We start from the raw sequence: 17,646 nt of genomic DNA, 5'->3' as shown, positions 1-17,646 counted from the left end.
CAATTTAAGTTCGGTTCATTTCGGTTTTTGCAAACTTAAACTTCGGTCTAGTCGAATCAATTTAATGGGTTCATGTTGCAATTCGATTTAATTTGGTTCACTCAACTTCAAGTTCGGTTTAATCAGTCTGGTTGGTAAAACAGACCGAATCGACCGAATGCTCAGCTCTACAAATGATCATCTATATGGTGGTTTAATTATTAATATCTTTTTCTAGTATCGGTTTTGGTTATTTGGGCTTTCACCTTATTAACAATTCGAGTTTCTACATTCCCATGTAGCTATAGCCCGATATATGCATTAGGACCATAGTTTTGAGAATCCGTCTAATCGGTTTAATCGAAAATTGGATCATATTTCGGTCCGAGTCAGCTATTAAAATCGGAGAATAGAAAATCGGATCAGAACTGCTAAAAATTAGATATCCAGACAAAATCGGCGAAGCGGACCAACTAAAAAATACGGTTCGATTCAAAATCTAGAAAGAGATTCTTGAAATTTCTTCTTCTTCACAGCTTCTTTAGATGATAATTTCTTGACGGTCTTTTTTAATTATTGACCATGCTTTCTTTTTGTTTGATTATTAAGAGCTTAGACTTATCAAAATCAAAAGAGCTAAGGGGTTTTTTATTATGAGCTTATGGTGGATTTGGTATAATTTCTTTTTTTATATATAAGATCCATATATGTAGGGGCTAAAAGCTTAACAACAAAGTTTCAAACTTGTGAGAGGTTGAATGGCCTAACTTTCAATTTTCACCTTGGAATTTTTAAGTAGTTGTAATTTCGCTCTAAATCGACTTTTGTATCCTGAATATCCTGAACTTATCAACTAATTACAATTACATTCTAATTTGAATTAATATCTAACTCATTATTTTTGCATTTTAAAATGGGTTCAATTTTAAAATTAAATACTCAATCTTGATTTTTTTATTTATTATATAAATACTTGGCTTTGATTTTATTATTTGTTGTTTAAATACCTGAGTATGGAGTTCATTTTTTTATATTATTTAATTAAAATTTCAACATTAGTTCACCATTGGCCGTTGAGGGTTTGAGAGGTGAAGATATGGGAGTTGGATTTGATTGGATGGATGAAGAGATTAGGGATATTTGTGATTATTGCTTCCAGATCTTTCTTTCAAGTTTTTTTTTAAAAAATTTATTCTTTATTGTTGTTGGGCATCAAAATTGACATCAAATGACAAAATTATTTTGTAGAATATGTTATTACACACTTCTTTTTCATATAATTTACCTTTTTATTTTTCTCGAATTATTGTCTTATTTTTTAAATAAAATAATTTTGTTTTTCTATTACATGCCTTTTTATAATGCATCTTTTTTTATTAACCAAACATATTTTTTTAGTAAAAATTAAAATTGTAAATTTGTGATGAATAATATTATACTTTACAGTAATTAGTTATTTTTAAGATTAAATTAGTCATTTTTATTCTTTTTGTAGAAAGTTATTAGTATTTACAAATTTTATATTTTATTGTATTTAAAAAAATTATTTAAAAGTATTATATATTAAAATCCAGTTAAACCGTATTAAATCCGATTGAACCTCATAGTTCAGAGCCTCTATCAATTCTTAGAATACTGATTAGAGCAGTTCGGTTAAAATCAAATTTTATTCGATTTGTGCTCATTTTAATTAATAAAATGTCATGCCCGACTTTAATCACCAGAGGAATCGTCCGCTTTGGATCAAGCCAAATCCCCCATACAAGATTGGCAAGACCCGCACGGTTTTGTCCTGCGGGTGAAATGGGAAACTTCGCAGGAGGTCACCCATCTTAGGATTTCCGTTAAGCGAGCACGCTTAACCCTGAAGTTCTTCCAACTCTCCATCAAAAGGTGCTTCTAATGATTAGTTTCTCCCTTTTCGATATATGATTCGATTCATTCATGTGTCCCGCATTCCACTACCCTAGCTAGCCTGACATCCTAGAAGCTAGTCAGGAACTTCGCTTTACCCGCCCTCTTAGGATCGCTTTGCCAGGTCGGAATGTCACAGGCCCACCAGCTTCCGCATGGTTCGTCCTCGAACCATACATCTACTGGAGGAGTCCGACTCTAATACCAACTGTAACGCCCGACTCTAATCACTAGAGGAATTGTCCGCTTTGAATCAAGCCAAATCCCTCATACAAGATTGGCAAGACTCGCACGGTTTTGTCCCGCAAGTGAAATGGAAAACTTTCCAGGAGGTCACCCATCCTAGGATTTCCGTCAAGCGAGCACGCTTAACCCTGGAGTTCTTCCAACTCTCCAGCCATTCGACCAAAAGGCGCCCCTAATGATTAGTTTCCCCCTTATATGATTCGATTCATTCTTGTGTCCCGCATTCCACTACCTTAGCTAGCCTGCCATCCTAGAAGCTAGCCAAGAGCTTCACTCTACCCGCCCTCTTAGGATCGCTTTGCCAGGTCGGGATGTCACATAAAATGTACAAATTTCATGGAATGTAACATTTGTAGAAGAGCAATCCCTTATTTCTCATAACTACCTTCAAATCATTGATTCGATATTTTCTCTAACAATAATCCCTTGTGAGACGTAACTGCTTTCAGTTCATAACACAAAAGCAATGGAGAACCAAAACCACTCTACTCGTTCTCGTTTCCTTATTCCCTCTTCTTTTCTTTTATTTTCTCAGCAAGCTAACACAACTTACAAAACCGATGTTCCCTTACGATCCCGTGGCGTTACGAACCCGAAAATGGAAAGGAAAGAAGTTAGAGGAGTTCTTTATCTTACAAAATCGGGCCCCGAATTCTGCAGCCTTTACTGAAGAACACATTCAATGTCTTCGAAACAATGTTGTGCGCTTGATCTGTAAGGTAATTGTTTCTTCCTTCATTTTAGCTTTTCCGGATGTGAAAGTTTAATTTCGATTTCTCGAGTATAGGTGGTTTAGTTTGGGCTCGTTTTTGTTCTAAGAACCTGCTTTTTGATTCCTGGAAATTTCGCTCTGTTTGGCTTCCAAGGAAGTGAAAGAAAATTTAAAGAAAAAAGTCTATACTTTTTCCCAATTTTTATGTACTTAAAAAGGATGATTTATTGATATATTCTTGCTTTCTTAGTTTAATTGGTAAATTCTTTGTTCAGGCAACACATGTTAATTGAATTTGTGCCTCTGTTTATAATGCGTTGATGTGATACAGCACTAATTGTTTTCCTGATGAGCAAATAGATAAAAATAAAGCTCCTTGAGATTAATTTCTATTGCTAAGTTTTTCTTTGAAAAGAAAATTAATCTTTTCTTTCTTCTTTTTTCCAGTGATCTTATTGGTTCAAAACTACTATTCTAGTTTTGAATTTGGAGAATATTTAATAGATTTATTTATTGGTTGAATGTGCATTTCGTTGCAGTATTCGAAGTATGAGAAATTTGAAGCCAACATCCAATTCTATGCTGTTACCTACTTTGATCATTTCATATCCAAAAATCCACCTCCGGTATCAAATTGTAAATTTGAATTTTTAGAAACTTACAATTTTATTACTTTAAACTGACCTAAGCTTGTTGGTTTAGGTTCTACATGAGCATAGTGTTCTATATCAAGCTCGTTATTTAGCAATCGCCTGCCTATCTCTTGCTTCGAAGTTGCTGGTAAACTTTACAATTTTGTGTTTTGAGTCTTGTTCTTTGAATTAGTTAATCTCTGCCTCACTCTTCTTTTACTTTGTTTATTAGACAAGAAGTGGAAGAAGACATTTCAGGAAAATTAGTGATAAAATTTTACTCGAAATGGAGTTCAAGATTTTCAATGGACTTAACTGGCAAATGCCAGCTTTAATTCCAAATTTGAGTTCCAATAGCAATCGGATCAATGTTCAAGTTCGAGGAGGTAAATCAATCAATCAATCAATCAATTTAGTTTGCCACTTTAATTCATCTAATTTGATCTCAATTAGTCTAATTAATATGATTTTTTTTTTTAATTACAGGCATCGAGTTCAGCCATTCCAAACACTTAATTTTTGGAGCAGCAGCTATTCTTTCTGCTATTAATTTTGGGTATGGTGATGATGGTGATAGACTCAAAGAAGCAGGATTTACTATAGTGGTAACTAATTAATTAACATCAAAGACAATTACTTTCATTTTGAGTTCGAATTTTAATTGAGTTGTATTTTTAGGATAAAGAGAAACTAACAAACTGCATTAATAAAATGGAAGAGGTTTTGATGGAGGCCAAAAAAGCTGCATGGAGTGTAAAGAAGCAGAAAATGGCGTCATCAAATTATATTGAACCTTCGGGTTTTAAAGCAGACTGGAAGTGTAGTGGAAATGAAGATGACGAGTTGGCAAAATTTGATCCAGCAAGTTTCATGGAGCATCCAAAGGCAGATTTTAAAATTCTAGGCTGCATTCCGCTAAGATGGTTGCCAAGATGGATGCCATGTTGGGATTACTAATACTAGCATAGATGCCAAATCGAAACTTGTCAGTGCAAAAATTGGATTTGCATGCCAAAAGCAATGGCTGTTACTAGAATTTGCTAGACATCTTTTGTTGAAAGATTAGGCAAGGCATTGAGTATTTCTTATTGAAAGGCTAAAAACACTTTGAGGGCTATTGTTCTCTCAAAGTTAACTCTTCATGCATTTGAATTTGAAATAAAGGCCAATTTACTTCCTAGACTCATAAACAAAAAATACCCGTAGGCTGAATGCATAAATTCACCCTTGTACTTTTCACAAAAAATCTTGTGGCATATTCAAGTTTTGTTTTGATTAATTGAACAATTTAACTTATAAAATTATACCTATGAAATATTTTATTCAAGCCACTAAACACTTCAATTTATAAAATTAGATCGATTAAACATTTATTGAAAAATTAGAAAATATAAATTATTATTCCAAAAATTATATTAACTACATATTGAAAATTAGAAAATATAAATTATCATTTCAAAAATTATACTAATTACATATCGAAACAATATTTTGCATAAAAGCCAAACCCTTAAAATTTATTGTTTTTTAAAGTTTTATTATAAGGAGGTGTGAAATTATTACAAAAAATGAAGTTCAAGTACCACAAGGTCGATTTTAAAAATATATCCAATCAAATCATACAAATATAATACATATATATATATATATATATATATATATATATATATATATATATATATATATATATATATATTCTTTCTTTTTCTTTATCTATCTCCTAAATAAAATATTTTAAATTATAATCAAAATGGAATTAAATATTTAATAAATAAAATATTAAAAAAATTTCAAATGTCTTGTTATCATATATATTTATTAAAAAATAAATCTAGTAAAAATAAAAATCAAAATTTTAAAATACTTAATTATTTATAGTATTTATTTTAAGAATAACTTTTTTTATTGATTAGGAAACTTAATGGCAGAAATAACACTGCAGGCTACACAATAGAGAATAATCCTCCCTAGACTCAACAAATTGGTGAAAATATTTGTAGTTGAGAGGATTCGCTCCTTATATAAGTGAAAAAACAATCAAGCCATACATGATTGACTTAAAAAATTAATTTTATAATGTAATTTACTAATTGACTATGACGAAAGTTACTTTAAAAAATCCTAAATTTTATCGAGGGCGCTATCCCCACATTTATATATAGTATAGATAGATAGATTTTGTGGTTTTAGTTTTGATCAGAAAAGAAGAGAGTGTTGTTTACGGTTGATTAACGCATTTGAAGGAAAATGATAATGCTTGATGTGCTTATCCATAGCAAATCCAATTGCCATATTATGTGCTCAAAAGATTTCTCTCTTCTGTTTTTTTTCCTAATAGGATTAGTCTAACAGTTGATAGCAGGTATTGATACTTGATAGTTGCCTCTGGTAGCAAATGGCCGATAATTACTAGTGGTTGTTGTTAAAATGACAATGAGCATTAAAGGTGATAATTATTTAGTAGGGGCGGAGCTATACTATATCTAGTGTAGGCATGTGCCCACTCCCGTTATTTTTTATTTTATTATTTGCTTTTGTCCTCTTTCATTCTCCATTTCTTGGGATTCAAATCAAACCATCATGGTTCATGAGTAAACTTTTGTTTCTAAGGTTCAACCCATTCTTGCATCATTAAATCAACTCTCAATTCGACAACATAAAATTTTTATTTCATATAATGTATAGATTTTATAATTTTCAAAAAAAAAAATACTAAATGTATAGACTTGAACTTAAACTTGGCTCTAATATATCTTTTATCAAATGAGCTGAATAACTATATCTGAACTCAGCTCGTTATCGAATCTACAGCGGCTCACCAACGCTTAATTCATTTAACGCGTTAGATGTCAGTAACTGCATTGCAAAAATGGCAGTGATTCTGAGGGAGGCCCAAGATGTTGGACGCAGTGTAAAGGACTAGAAAATTGCGTCATCAAATACAGAATCTTTGAATTTTGAAGTAGACTGGAAATTTAGTGGAAATGAAGATGAAGAGTTGGCGAAATTTGATCAAGCATTGTTCATGGAGCCTGCAAATGCAGATTTTATTAAAATTCTAGGCTGCATTCCGCTAAAATGGTTGCCAAGATGGATGTCATGTTGGGGCTACTAGCGTTGGCTAGACATCTTCCGTTTTTGTGGTGCTGTGTTTGCCCGAAAGATTGGAGTAAGGCATTGAGTATTTCTTGTTGATTGAAAGAATAAAAATAATGCTGAGGGTCATTGTTCTCTCAATGTTAACTTTTCAAGCATTTGAATTTGAAATAAACGTCAATTTACTCCCTAGATTTTTTAAACAACTTAAGAACATCTAGATTGAAGCTTTTGGTTCATTTTCCCATTAACTCATTTTCCACCCATCACTACTCTTTTCTTTTGAATTTGTGAAATCTCTGAAAATACCAATCTATTTCTCATTGGTTAAATTTTATATCTATAAATGTCCAGTTCAGTAAATTCGTATCTTTTCTCTCTTTACATTATATCTAAGAGCTTCAATATAGGTTTTTGGTTCCTTGTTTACAAATTGAAAAGCTAAATTAGCCTTTATTTCTTTGAATTTCAAATAAGTCTATAAAAGAAAAAAAAAATCTTGAAGGAGTCCGAAATAAAATAGTTTACCAAGAAAAACACGTTGAATCTTTTTTTTCAAATTTAAAATTAATCAAAGTTCATTAACATAAAATAAAATAAATGTGCAAATAAAGATAAAAATACGTGCATTAAATATATCTTTATTTTCAAATTTCAATACAATAAATTTTAATCGTTGGATCTTAAATTAATGAATTGTAAGTTTTTGGTATTGATAAATATAATATCTAAATAATTTCAAAAAAAATATCATCACTCAATCCTGTCTATAATATTTCTTAAATTTCTTTGATAGAGGATGAAGACAAAAAGGTTAAAAACTAAAATTTTCTGCTATGGAGCTTGCTTTAACCACATGCAAAACGAATAGTGAATGAAAAACAGCCGAGTAACAATTTTTACATAGAAAACCATGATACGACATGTTTGTCTTAGGGCGGTTACCGTCCACTCCTTGGTGGTTAATCGCCTAGGCAGGACGGTCATCACTAGCCAATGCCTATTAGGCATGGCCGATTCAATGAACCGCCGGTTCGAGATGTTTAAAATTTTAAATCGGAATCGACCCTTGAACCTCCGGTTCCGGTTCCAGCACGGTTCCGGTGAACCGACGGCTCGAATTACGATTCCGATTTGATTCCGGCATTACGCAAATTTTTTAAAAAATAATAAAATTTTGATTCCAAATTCATAAATAAATAATAATTTTAAAATATTTAAATTTTATTAACTAAATAAATTATTATAAAATTTTAAAACAAAAACTTATATTAACTAACTTAGAACTATTATGACTTTAAATTTACAAATTTTACTAGTTCACTAATATAGAAAACTATAAATGGAATATAAAATCAATGAAATGAGTTGGAAATTATTATTTTCAAATACTAAGAAAATTATTAAAAAAATCAAATGAAGTAAATTTATGAATGGAAAAAATTGAGATTAGAGAAAGAATTTGGAATTGGATGTAAGAAAATAAAAAATAAACAATAGATAATTTCAATATTAAGGAAAATAAAGCAATAGAAAAAATAATGAAATATGGAAATTTGGGAGAATTTTAATTGAGAATAAGAAAAGAGTTATCATATAATTGGTTATGAAATAAAAAATCATCAACTCATCATATTTATACATGTTTCTCATTTATTAGTTTCCCAAATTGTACCTTATAAGTTATAACAGAAAAATAACAACTATATTTTTGGATAATTTAGTAAATTACAGTAAATAAATAAATAAATGATTATAAAATGAATAAAATTTATTTACTAAAAAATAAATAAATAAAACCTATCATATCAAAAACTATTTGTTTCACTCTTTTTTTATATACTTGAAAGTATTTTTTTTTATATAAATCAACTATTCATGTACCATTTTTTGTATAAATTAAGTAAAAAAATGTGTATTTTTTTTCACCACTTTTTATAACTTATGTACCATTGTACTTCTCTTCACCATAAATCAAATTAACTACAATCAAATCAAGTGATATAAATTTTTTTATAAAAATTTTAAGCTACAATTTTTTTGTGCATCCTGTTCGAACCGGATCGGAACCGCCGGTTTCGAGCCGGTTCAGGTTCATATTTTAAGATTCATATGAACCTTAACCGGCCCTTGAACCGCCAGTTCCGGTTCAAAATTATGAACCGCCGGTTCCGGTTCGTTTACAGTACGGTTCAGTTCCGGTTAGAACCGAACCGGTGGCCATGCCTACTGCCTATTGGATTTTCTGCTCTAGTTTTTCAGTGTGTTTTGGTCCTTTTTTTATTTTGCTTTCGATTTTGCCCCTCTTGTGGACCTAATTGAATAACTTTTATGCCGAAATTCCAATTTTTCAACTATCATGCATTTTCATTTAAAAATAGAAAAGATTGGAAATAATTGCATTTTGCATTCATATACAAGGCTCCACGTGGGTCTAGTTGGGTCGGATTTATTGATTTAAAGCACATGATTCGTATGTACGGGTGAATGATTTTGTTGACCCAATCCAATCTATTAAATGCATGAACCCACGGGTTATGAACGAGTTGGGTTGGGTCCAGATTCAATGTAAACCCGCGGCTAAAATAAATAATAAATAATAAATAAATAAAATAGTTTTAAATAAAATACCACTATTTAAGAGGCATTATCAAAAAAATTAAATATAATTTAAAAACATAAGATACACAAAAAATTTTCAAACTATAAATGTATTTCAATAACAATATTAAAATTAAATTTCTTAATAATAATAATAATAATAAGCAACAACAATGAAAAATTAAATTTTCCAATAAGAAAAAAATCAGTGAAATCAAAAGTACTCAGTAACATAATTATACAATATGTTTTAAATTACAATATATTCCAATAGCAACAATTGAAAATAAGTTATACTAAAAAAAAGCAATAATTTAATATCTATATTCAAAATTTAAATCAAATCAAATTAATTTTAAGTAATTTATAATTATATATATATTTGACATTATTTATGGGTCGGGTCAAGTCTGCAGATTATCTAGTGAACCAGCGATCCATCCCAACCCATGAACTATAATTGATGGACCTCAGCATGTAAAAGATTTTCGGCATATCTCCTTTTGCAATGTAATTTATAAAATTGCGGCAAAGGTTTTGGAGAATAGGTTAAAACAGATCCTGGATAAGATAATTTCTCCGTCTCAATCTGCATTGGTCCCTAGGCGACTAATTACGGACAATATTCTAGTCGCATTTGAGCTAATTCATTTTATGAAGAGGAAAACTACCGGTAAAAAGGATATTGTCCCTCTGTTAAGATATCGCTTTTGAGCTAACTCATTTGAGCTAATTCATTATATAATTTTTAGCATATTTCACTAATTTTAGTTTTTGTGAATGTATATTTGATCTAACTCACGATTTGATAACATTGTTAAGGACTATATTTGATCTAAGGCACATGAATTCTAAGGCTCATTGTTGTAGGTCCTTGTGAGTACCGGGAAATTTATTTGCCAATTGCAATTTGTGTCTTTTAAGGGTAATGGTACTTCCTAACAAAGACACATGAGCGTAAAGTCGGACCGGACACCAAGTCGAATTTAATAAATAGGTCATGGTTAAATTGGATCAATTAGGTTCAACCGAATTTTTTATTTTTTAATTCTTTATAAGTATTTATAAAAAATTATCAAATATACTCATAGATAATTTCATAATGAAAAAGTAATAATAATAATGTAATTATGAATGTATAATCTTTTTTCCAACCATTCATCAACTAATATTAATATATATGGCAATTTATGTTATTTATTATCCAAACCAAATAGTATATATTCAACATAAAAATAGACATATCAAAATATAAGTTATAATGATTTTAAATATTTTAATAATGTTTAAATCATTCATAAACACACAAAATATAAAAATATTCGTGTGCTAATTAAATTATATTTTTATATTAATTAATTAACTAATTATTAGTTTATAAAATAATAATTTTTGGACCTTTTATTTGTTACAAAATATTGAGAACACGTGGCAATATATCACTTTGGGACCACGACGAATGAAGAATCTGACGCACAGTGCAAACCGTTATGCGTCGTCGGAAGCCCTCAGCGAGCAGGAAGAGTGAGAGCGAGGAGACAGACTACGTACATTGCCCCCTGGACCGGATATTTTCACTCATATTTTCTCATTCACAGGCACAGAATCTGTTAGGAGCAAAAATACTCTCGTCTTTGGTTCCTTTTTCCTTTCTTTTCTTATTAATCAAACAGAACAATGGAGGATCCATTGAATCAATTTACCTTGCAAATCTGTTGAACAATATATTTTCGAAGAGCTTGGATGTGTTCTCTCCCAAAGGCGGATGGCAGAGGCTCATATTCATAGTGGAAGTTCTCCAACAGCCTTCTGTTCTCTAGATGAAAATATATTGTTCAACAGATTTGTAAGGTAAATTGATTCAGTAACATACGTTGGTTTCTTAGTTCAGTTGGTGAATTCCTCTGTTTTGATGCTAAGAAAATGAAGTTTCTAGCATTAGTTGTCCTGTTGAAGACAAAGTTTGGTGATAAAAAAAAAAAAAAGTCAGAAATTAATTTCTATCTCTGTTTTTATTTGCAAAGAAAACTATGTTTCACTTTCTTGATTTTCCAGGTTAATAATATTCTTTTGTTTGTATTGCACTATATAAGAATAGTTGAATGATATAGAGACAGTTACAATGCGTTTATTTGATATATTATTAAGCGCTAAACTCTATGACAACAAAACAGCGAAAACAGGGGAAAAAAACTGTCAGGACTACATTAGGATATAATTATAATTATAATAAGTATTAATTTGGGAGCTTCATTGTGATTAATTGCAACTACAACTGAGAAGTAATTAATTAATTAGGTATTGATGTGGTGCATATCAATAGGCATATATACACTCATGTATTGGGATGTTTAGAATCAATGAATGAATATCTAAATCTCCTATTTTCTATTCTCTCTCTTCCTCGTCTCTGTTCTTTTATTTTTCTCTCCTTTTCTCGTCTTTTCTCACTTCCAAACACTACTGTTATGTTATTTTCACATGAACAGTTGGGATCCATTATCTATGATCCTAACAAAAACATATTAGAAATTAATTTTCTGTCAATCTGATTTTATTTGCAGAGAAAATTAAATTTCTCTTTTATTTAGATTTTCTAGTGATGGGTTCTACATATCTGGTCAGTGCTGGTTAGATTTACAATTATTTTACAGGCTTTAAGTGAGATGAGTTCGGATGCGTCGGATGCCCGGATCCCGTAGACTGCTTTAAATTCCTTTGACTGCTTCATAAGGAACAACGCACTTCCGGTTGGCATTCAGAATTTGACATCTCAATTTGCCTAAACTTTACAATTTTTTCCTTATCAACTGATGACTTCAACTTTGGGTTTATTTAGGTTGTAGAAGAAAATGAGAGCGTCTGTTATCAGGTTTCATATATAGCAGAGGCCTGCCTATGAAGGGCTTACTTGCTTATACGGCTGGTATCCATTTTTCAAATTTGCATTTTTTCTTTTCAAATCTATTTCCTTAAATTACTAATATATTTCACTCATTTACAGCCAACCGAAATAGAACAACCCAAAAGCGGAATCGATACAATTAAAAGTGCAACACCATATACACAGTGGACTTCAGCAAATAGGACCAGACCAACCTGTTAATGCTTTATCCTTCGTAGAACCTTTTCTGTCTAGAGCTGGAGTCCCAAGCTGGATGAAGACCCATGTGAACCAGATCCTTGTTCAAGCCCATGAAGGTGTATATATTTGTTTTAATTGGTCTAATACTATTGAATGTTAAAAACATATGTTAACAGTAATTGCAGCCTCTCTGTTTTGGGCATCTAGCGCCACTGATACTACTGAATCTGCTTTTGTCAAGAAAACCATTTCTTCGCCCAAGATCGTCATCTTCTCCAAGTCCTATTGCCCGTGAGACTCTCATTTTCTTGTTATTTGTCCAATTATTATTCAATCCTTTTAATCTTTGATTTACAAATCCTATTAAAATGAACTTTATGTGTAATTAGTGATTCATAATCCATATTTCGTATATAATTTGGTTTTATAATTCATCTTAAAGTTGCAATTAATCCATTATTTTCTGATGTTGAATCTATAAATGGCTTCTGTATCAGCGAAGAAAGTTCATTTTGGCATTAGAACTTCAAAGTAAATCTATGTGTATTCTGGAACTTATCAAAATCTTTTCCTTTGTTATATAGATGACGGGCAGAACATTCAGGATGCCTCGAGTAAAGTTGTTGGAAGGCGTACAGTTCCTCAGGTTTTCGTTGATGGAAAGCATATTGGTGGCTCTGATGGTAAGATTACTCCTTGCAGAAACAATGCAATCATTTGTGTTATCTATTGAGAGCAAAATTTGTACTATAAAAAAAGAAAAAAAAAATTAACCAGAGAATGCATCTTATTTTTTACTTAAACTTATATTTAATTATTTTTACTTTTATATTGAACATATAATATCTATGTTGCACAAAAACGTGAAACGCGGAAATGGACGGACACGGGGTACTGTATTTTTTAAAATATAAGAAACGGAAAGAAATGCATAAATATGAAAAATATAGGGTTATATTTATAAATATAAAATATATATTATTATAAATCATCAAATATATTCAACAACAAGTTAAGTCCAATCAATATTTAATCATATCCAAAAAAAATTACAAGTTCCATATTCATAAAAAATATATGTTTTATGAATTTGTATTTATTTGTGCATTTATTTTAATTGGAGAAATGAGTTTTTGAGAGTTTTCAGTATTCGGAAACTTATTTAGAGAGGGAAAACGTATTTCCAAATTACTCAAACCCTATTTGTTAGGGTTATTTGTTTTAGTTTTTTATTTATTAAAAACATAAAGCTGTTTTCAGTTTTTGACTACTTATTTCTCAAAACTGTTTTTTTTTTCCTAAAATTATTTTTTCCTTTCTTTTTGTTCATGATGTGAAAAATTCTTCCAATTATCAAATCTCTCCCTTATTAAGCTATTAAAGATTTTAGTTAAAAATAAAAAATATAAAAATATAAAATCTAAGACAAAATAATTAAAAATATTTCACACTTATAATTTTTAAATTAAAAGTTGATTATTATGTATACAATTAATTGAATAAAAATATAATATCCAAGTATTATAATAAATAAATAATACTAAATGACATTAGATTTATATGGATAGAAAAAATAATAATAAATATAAAAATAATACTAAATAGAGAAGAGAATGGAAAAAAAGGTAGAATTTTAATAGAGATAATAATAATAGTACTACAACTTTATGAGGACAAGTCCGATTAAAAAGAAAAAAGAAAAATAGAAATGTAAAATAAAATCAGAAAGAACAATTACAGAAATCATTATTTGTGGTTTCATAAAATTTATTTTTTATTTTAAAAAATAATTTTCTAAAAAGTAAAAAAAAATAAACATCACCTCAATTCTTGTTGAGTTAATGTTGAATTCATAATTATCTATAAAATAAACTTAATTTTGTGTTCACTTAAAGATTTTGATGAAACGATAAATTTCATAAAAATTAATACACGATTGAGGCTCTCTGAAATTCTCATCATTTTGACATATAATGGCATTTCTGGGTTTGTTTGATTTTGACAGCCACCACACAGTGGCCGTGTCAATTCGACAGTAGTGGCAATAATTTAATTTGACCGGAGAAACAATCTATCTCACTTCTCTCCTTGAAAAAAATAATCAAATATATTAAAGGCATTATGGACATTTCTGTTTCACTGTGCATCCTGTGCCGTTTAGCACTGCCTGTTAAACAAATGGGTTTATGAAACGGCATGAAATAACGTAGCTATTTTATATATGACATGACGGCTAGAATCCAATTGCTATCCTTAACTTTAGTTTTGGTTGACATTCTACATATGTAATCAATGTATATTCTCCTAACTTACGATATATAAATTATATAAAGAGCAAAAGAATAGAACTGTGCTATTCTCCTCTCTTATCCCATTGCACAAACCAAACGATCATTGGTTTGCTGGAAATGAAAGTATCATATTGATTCTGTAATTAATATATTTATTTTTTATGATAAGCATTGAATTGAAAATGCTTTGCATTCCAAATAGTTCGGAAATTAAAATATACTTTTTTTTCCCAAAAATTTCACCCTCAAAATTTTGAAAAAATTTTAATTTTTTCTCTCAGATCAAACCAAATAATAGTCGGTTGAGCACACGTGGCAATCCCCTATGACCAGTAACTACCTTGAAATCATAGATTTGATATTCTCTCTAACAACAATCCCTATCTCTTGTGAGTTTGTAACTATTTTCAGTTCATGACACAGAAGCAGTGGAAAAGCAAAATCACTCTCCTCGTTCTTTTTTCATTTATTTTCTCAGCAAACTAACCCAAACTTACAAATTCGATGTCCCCTTACGATCCCTTGGTGTTGCTAAACCGAAAATGGAAAGGAAACAAGTTAGAGGAGTACTTTCACTCCATAGCTGTAAATCCAAAATTGAATTCCAAAGTCAACCAGATCATTGTTCAAGTCCAAACAGGTAAATCAATTAACTAATTTAGTTTCTTCTTTTCATTCATCTAATTTGGTCTCAATTAGTCTAATTAATATGATTTTTCTTTGTAATTACAGATATGAATCACGATCAATCCGAAGACGGACTTTTGGCAGCAGCAGCTCTTCTTTCTGCTATTGATTATGGGTATGGTGATGATTGTGAGAGACTCAAAGAAGCTGGATTTGCTGTAGTGGTAACTAATTAATTAACATCAAAGACAATTATTTTTATTTTAATTAAATATTAAATGATCAGTAATTTGAGTTTGAATTTCAATTGAATTGTGTTTTCAGGATAAAGAGAAACTAACAAGCTGCATTGCAAAAATGGCAGTGATTCTGAGGGAGGCCCGAGATGTTGGACGCAGTGTAAAGGAACAGAAACTTGCGTCATCAAATACAGAATCTTTGGATTTTGAAGTGGACTGGAAATTTAGTGGAAAAGAAGATGAAGAGTTGGCGAAATTTGATCAAGCATTGTTCATGGAGCCTGCAAATGCAGATTTTATTAAAATTCTAGGCTGCATTCCGCTAAAATGGTTGCCAAGATGGATGTCATGTTGGGGTTACTAGCATTGGCTAGACATCTTCTGTTTTTGTGGTGCAGCGTTTGCCCGAAAGATTAGAGTAAGGCATTGAGTATTTCTTGTTGAAAGAATAAAAATAATGCTGAGGGTCGTTGTTCTCATAATGTTAACTCTTCAAACATTTGAATTTGAAATAAAGGTCAATTTTCTCCCTTAGATTTTGTAAACAAATTAAGAATATCCAGATTTAAGCTTTTGGTTCATTTTCCCATTAGCTTTTGGATCCTCTGCTCTAGTTTTCCCGTGTCTTTTGGTCCTTTTTTATTTTGCTTTCAATTTTGCCCCTCTTGTGGACCTAATTGAATAACTTTTATGCCGAAATTCCAAATTTTTAACTATCATGTATTTTCATTTAAAAATAGCAAAAGATTGGAAATAATTCATTATGCATTCGTATATAAGGCTGCAGGTGGGTCGGTTAGGTTGGATTTATTGATTTAAAGCACCTGATCAGTATGTGTGGGTCAATAATTTTTTTGATCCAATTCAATTCATTAAATGCATGAATCCATGGGTAATAAACGGATTGGATTGAGTACGGATTCAATGTAAACCCACGAATGAAATAAATAATAAATAATAAATAATAAATAAATACAATACAACTATTTAAGAGGAATTATCAAAAACATTAAATATACTTAGAAACATAATCATCCACTAAATTTTCAAAATATAAATATATTTCAATAACAATATTAAAATTAAATTTCTTAATAATAATAATAATAATAATAATAACATAATTTTACGAATTTATGAGTTAACTCACGATTGGATAACGTTGTTAAGGACTAGATTTGATCTAAGGCACATGAATTCTAAGGCTTATTGTTGTAGGTCCACGTGAGTCCTGGGAAATTTATTTGCCAATAGCAATTTGTGTCTTTTAAGGTTAATGGTACTTCCTAACAAAGACACCTGAAAAACAGCCAGTTTAAAACCAGATCGGACATCAAGTCGAGTTTCATAAATAAGTCATGATTAAACCGATCCATTCGGTTTAACCAGATTTTTTACTTTTTTTTTATTCTTTATAATTATTTATAAAAAATTATCAAAATATACTCATAAATAATTTCAAAATGAAAAAGTAATAATACTGTAATTATAAATGTATGATCTTTTTTTTGAAACCATTCATCAACTAATATTAATATATATGACAATTTATTTTATTTATGATCCAAACCAAATAGCATATATCAACATAATAATAGACATATCAAAATATAAGTTATTTTAATAATGTTTAAATCATCCATACACACACAAAATATAAAAATATTTGTGTGCTAATTAAATTATATTTTTATATTTTATTAAATAGATAATTAATTAATTATGTAAATACTTTAAGAAAAACAAGTCAGTGGATTCCAAAATTTGAACCATGACTTTTTAAGAAAGATCATGTATGCTTAAACCATTTGATCCATTTAACTTATAATGCAACACATAATTACTTTTTTTTTTTTTTTTCATTTAAAATTAAGGTTGTCCGACTGCATAAAAAAATGGATCACATTGGGATTAAATTAAAAATCGATTTGCAAGTTCACGGTTTGACCGACCGGTCCAGCCTGATGTCCGATTTCCAAAACAGTTGAAAACATGAAATAGCACAAGATGTAACAAAATTTTTTTTTACCGACTAACAGTTTGGAAATATACTTGAGCAAAACAACTGAAATAAATAAATGCGCGTTTATAACTTCTAAAATCTAATGATTATAAGATTTGGATATACAGGTATACACTTTAGCAAATGAAATCTAAAAATATATGATAGATTTCAAATATACTCCACAATTTGAAATCTTGGATTCCAATTTTCAAATCAAAC

The 17,646-nt window shown here is 30.0% G+C and overlaps 2 protein-coding genes and 1 pseudogene across 2 annotated transcripts; all 3 read left to right on the top strand.

Annotated features, from left to right (window-relative positions):
• Positions 1-2,615: 2,615 nt before the first annotated feature.
• LOC110008812 (hypothetical protein) lies at positions 2,616-4,663 on the top strand. Its single transcript, XM_020676821.3, has 6 exons — positions 2,616-2,858; positions 3,391-3,477; positions 3,554-3,631; positions 3,716-3,869; positions 3,970-4,088; positions 4,162-4,663. Exons 1-6 carry the CDS (start codon positions 2,700-2,702, stop codon positions 4,438-4,440), a joined length of 876 nt encoding a protein of 291 aa, XP_020532480.1. The 5' UTR covers positions 2,616-2,699; the 3' UTR covers positions 4,441-4,663.
• A 7,713-nt stretch (positions 4,664-12,376) lies between these two features.
• Positions 12,377-12,998, top strand: LOC105628039 (glutaredoxin-C4 pseudogene; annotated as a pseudogene).
• Positions 12,999-14,925: 1,927 nt separating this feature from the next.
• LOC105628045 (uncharacterized) lies at positions 14,926-15,956 on the top strand. Its single transcript, XM_012209358.4, has 3 exons — positions 14,926-15,196; positions 15,289-15,407; positions 15,508-15,956. The coding sequence occupies exons 1-3, from the start codon at positions 15,061-15,063 to the stop codon at positions 15,784-15,786; spliced, it is 534 nt and encodes a 177-aa protein (XP_012064748.1). The 5' UTR covers positions 14,926-15,060; the 3' UTR covers positions 15,787-15,956.
• Positions 15,957-17,646: the final 1,690 nt, after the last annotated feature.

This window comes from Jatropha curcas, chromosome 3, assembly GCF_041381405.1.
Source record: "Jatropha curcas cultivar XTBG-Jc1 chromosome 3, XTBG_Jcur_1.0, whole genome shotgun sequence".
Taxonomy (NCBI): domain Eukaryota; kingdom Viridiplantae; phylum Streptophyta; class Magnoliopsida; order Malpighiales; family Euphorbiaceae; genus Jatropha; species Jatropha curcas.
The sequence above is the reverse complement of the archived record's forward strand: the minus strand, read 5'-3'. Positions and strand labels throughout refer to the sequence as shown.

Bases quoted from the DNA above. Each gene is read 5' to 3' on its own strand.
- LOC105628045 (XM_012209358.4), top strand. From the start codon at position 15,061: ATGTCCCCTTACGATCCCTTGGTGTTGCTAAACCGAAAATGGAAAGGA. The intron at 15,197-15,288 runs GTAAATCAATTA...TTGTAATTACAG, and splicing joins CATTGTTCAAGTCCAAACAG to ATATGAATCACGATCAATCC. The intron at 15,408-15,507 runs GTAACTAATTAA...TTGTGTTTTCAG, and splicing joins AAGCTGGATTTGCTGTAGTG to GATAAAGAGAAACTAACAAG.
- LOC110008812 (XM_020676821.3), top strand. From the start codon at position 2,700: ATGTTCCCTTACGATCCCGTGGCGTTACGAACCCGAAAATGGAAAGGA. The intron at 3,632-3,715 runs GTAAACTTTACA...TTTGTTTATTAG, and splicing joins CTCTTGCTTCGAAGTTGCTG to ACAAGAAGTGGAAGAAGACA. The intron at 4,089-4,161 runs GTAACTAATTAA...TTGTATTTTTAG, and splicing joins AAGCAGGATTTACTATAGTG to GATAAAGAGAAACTAACAAA.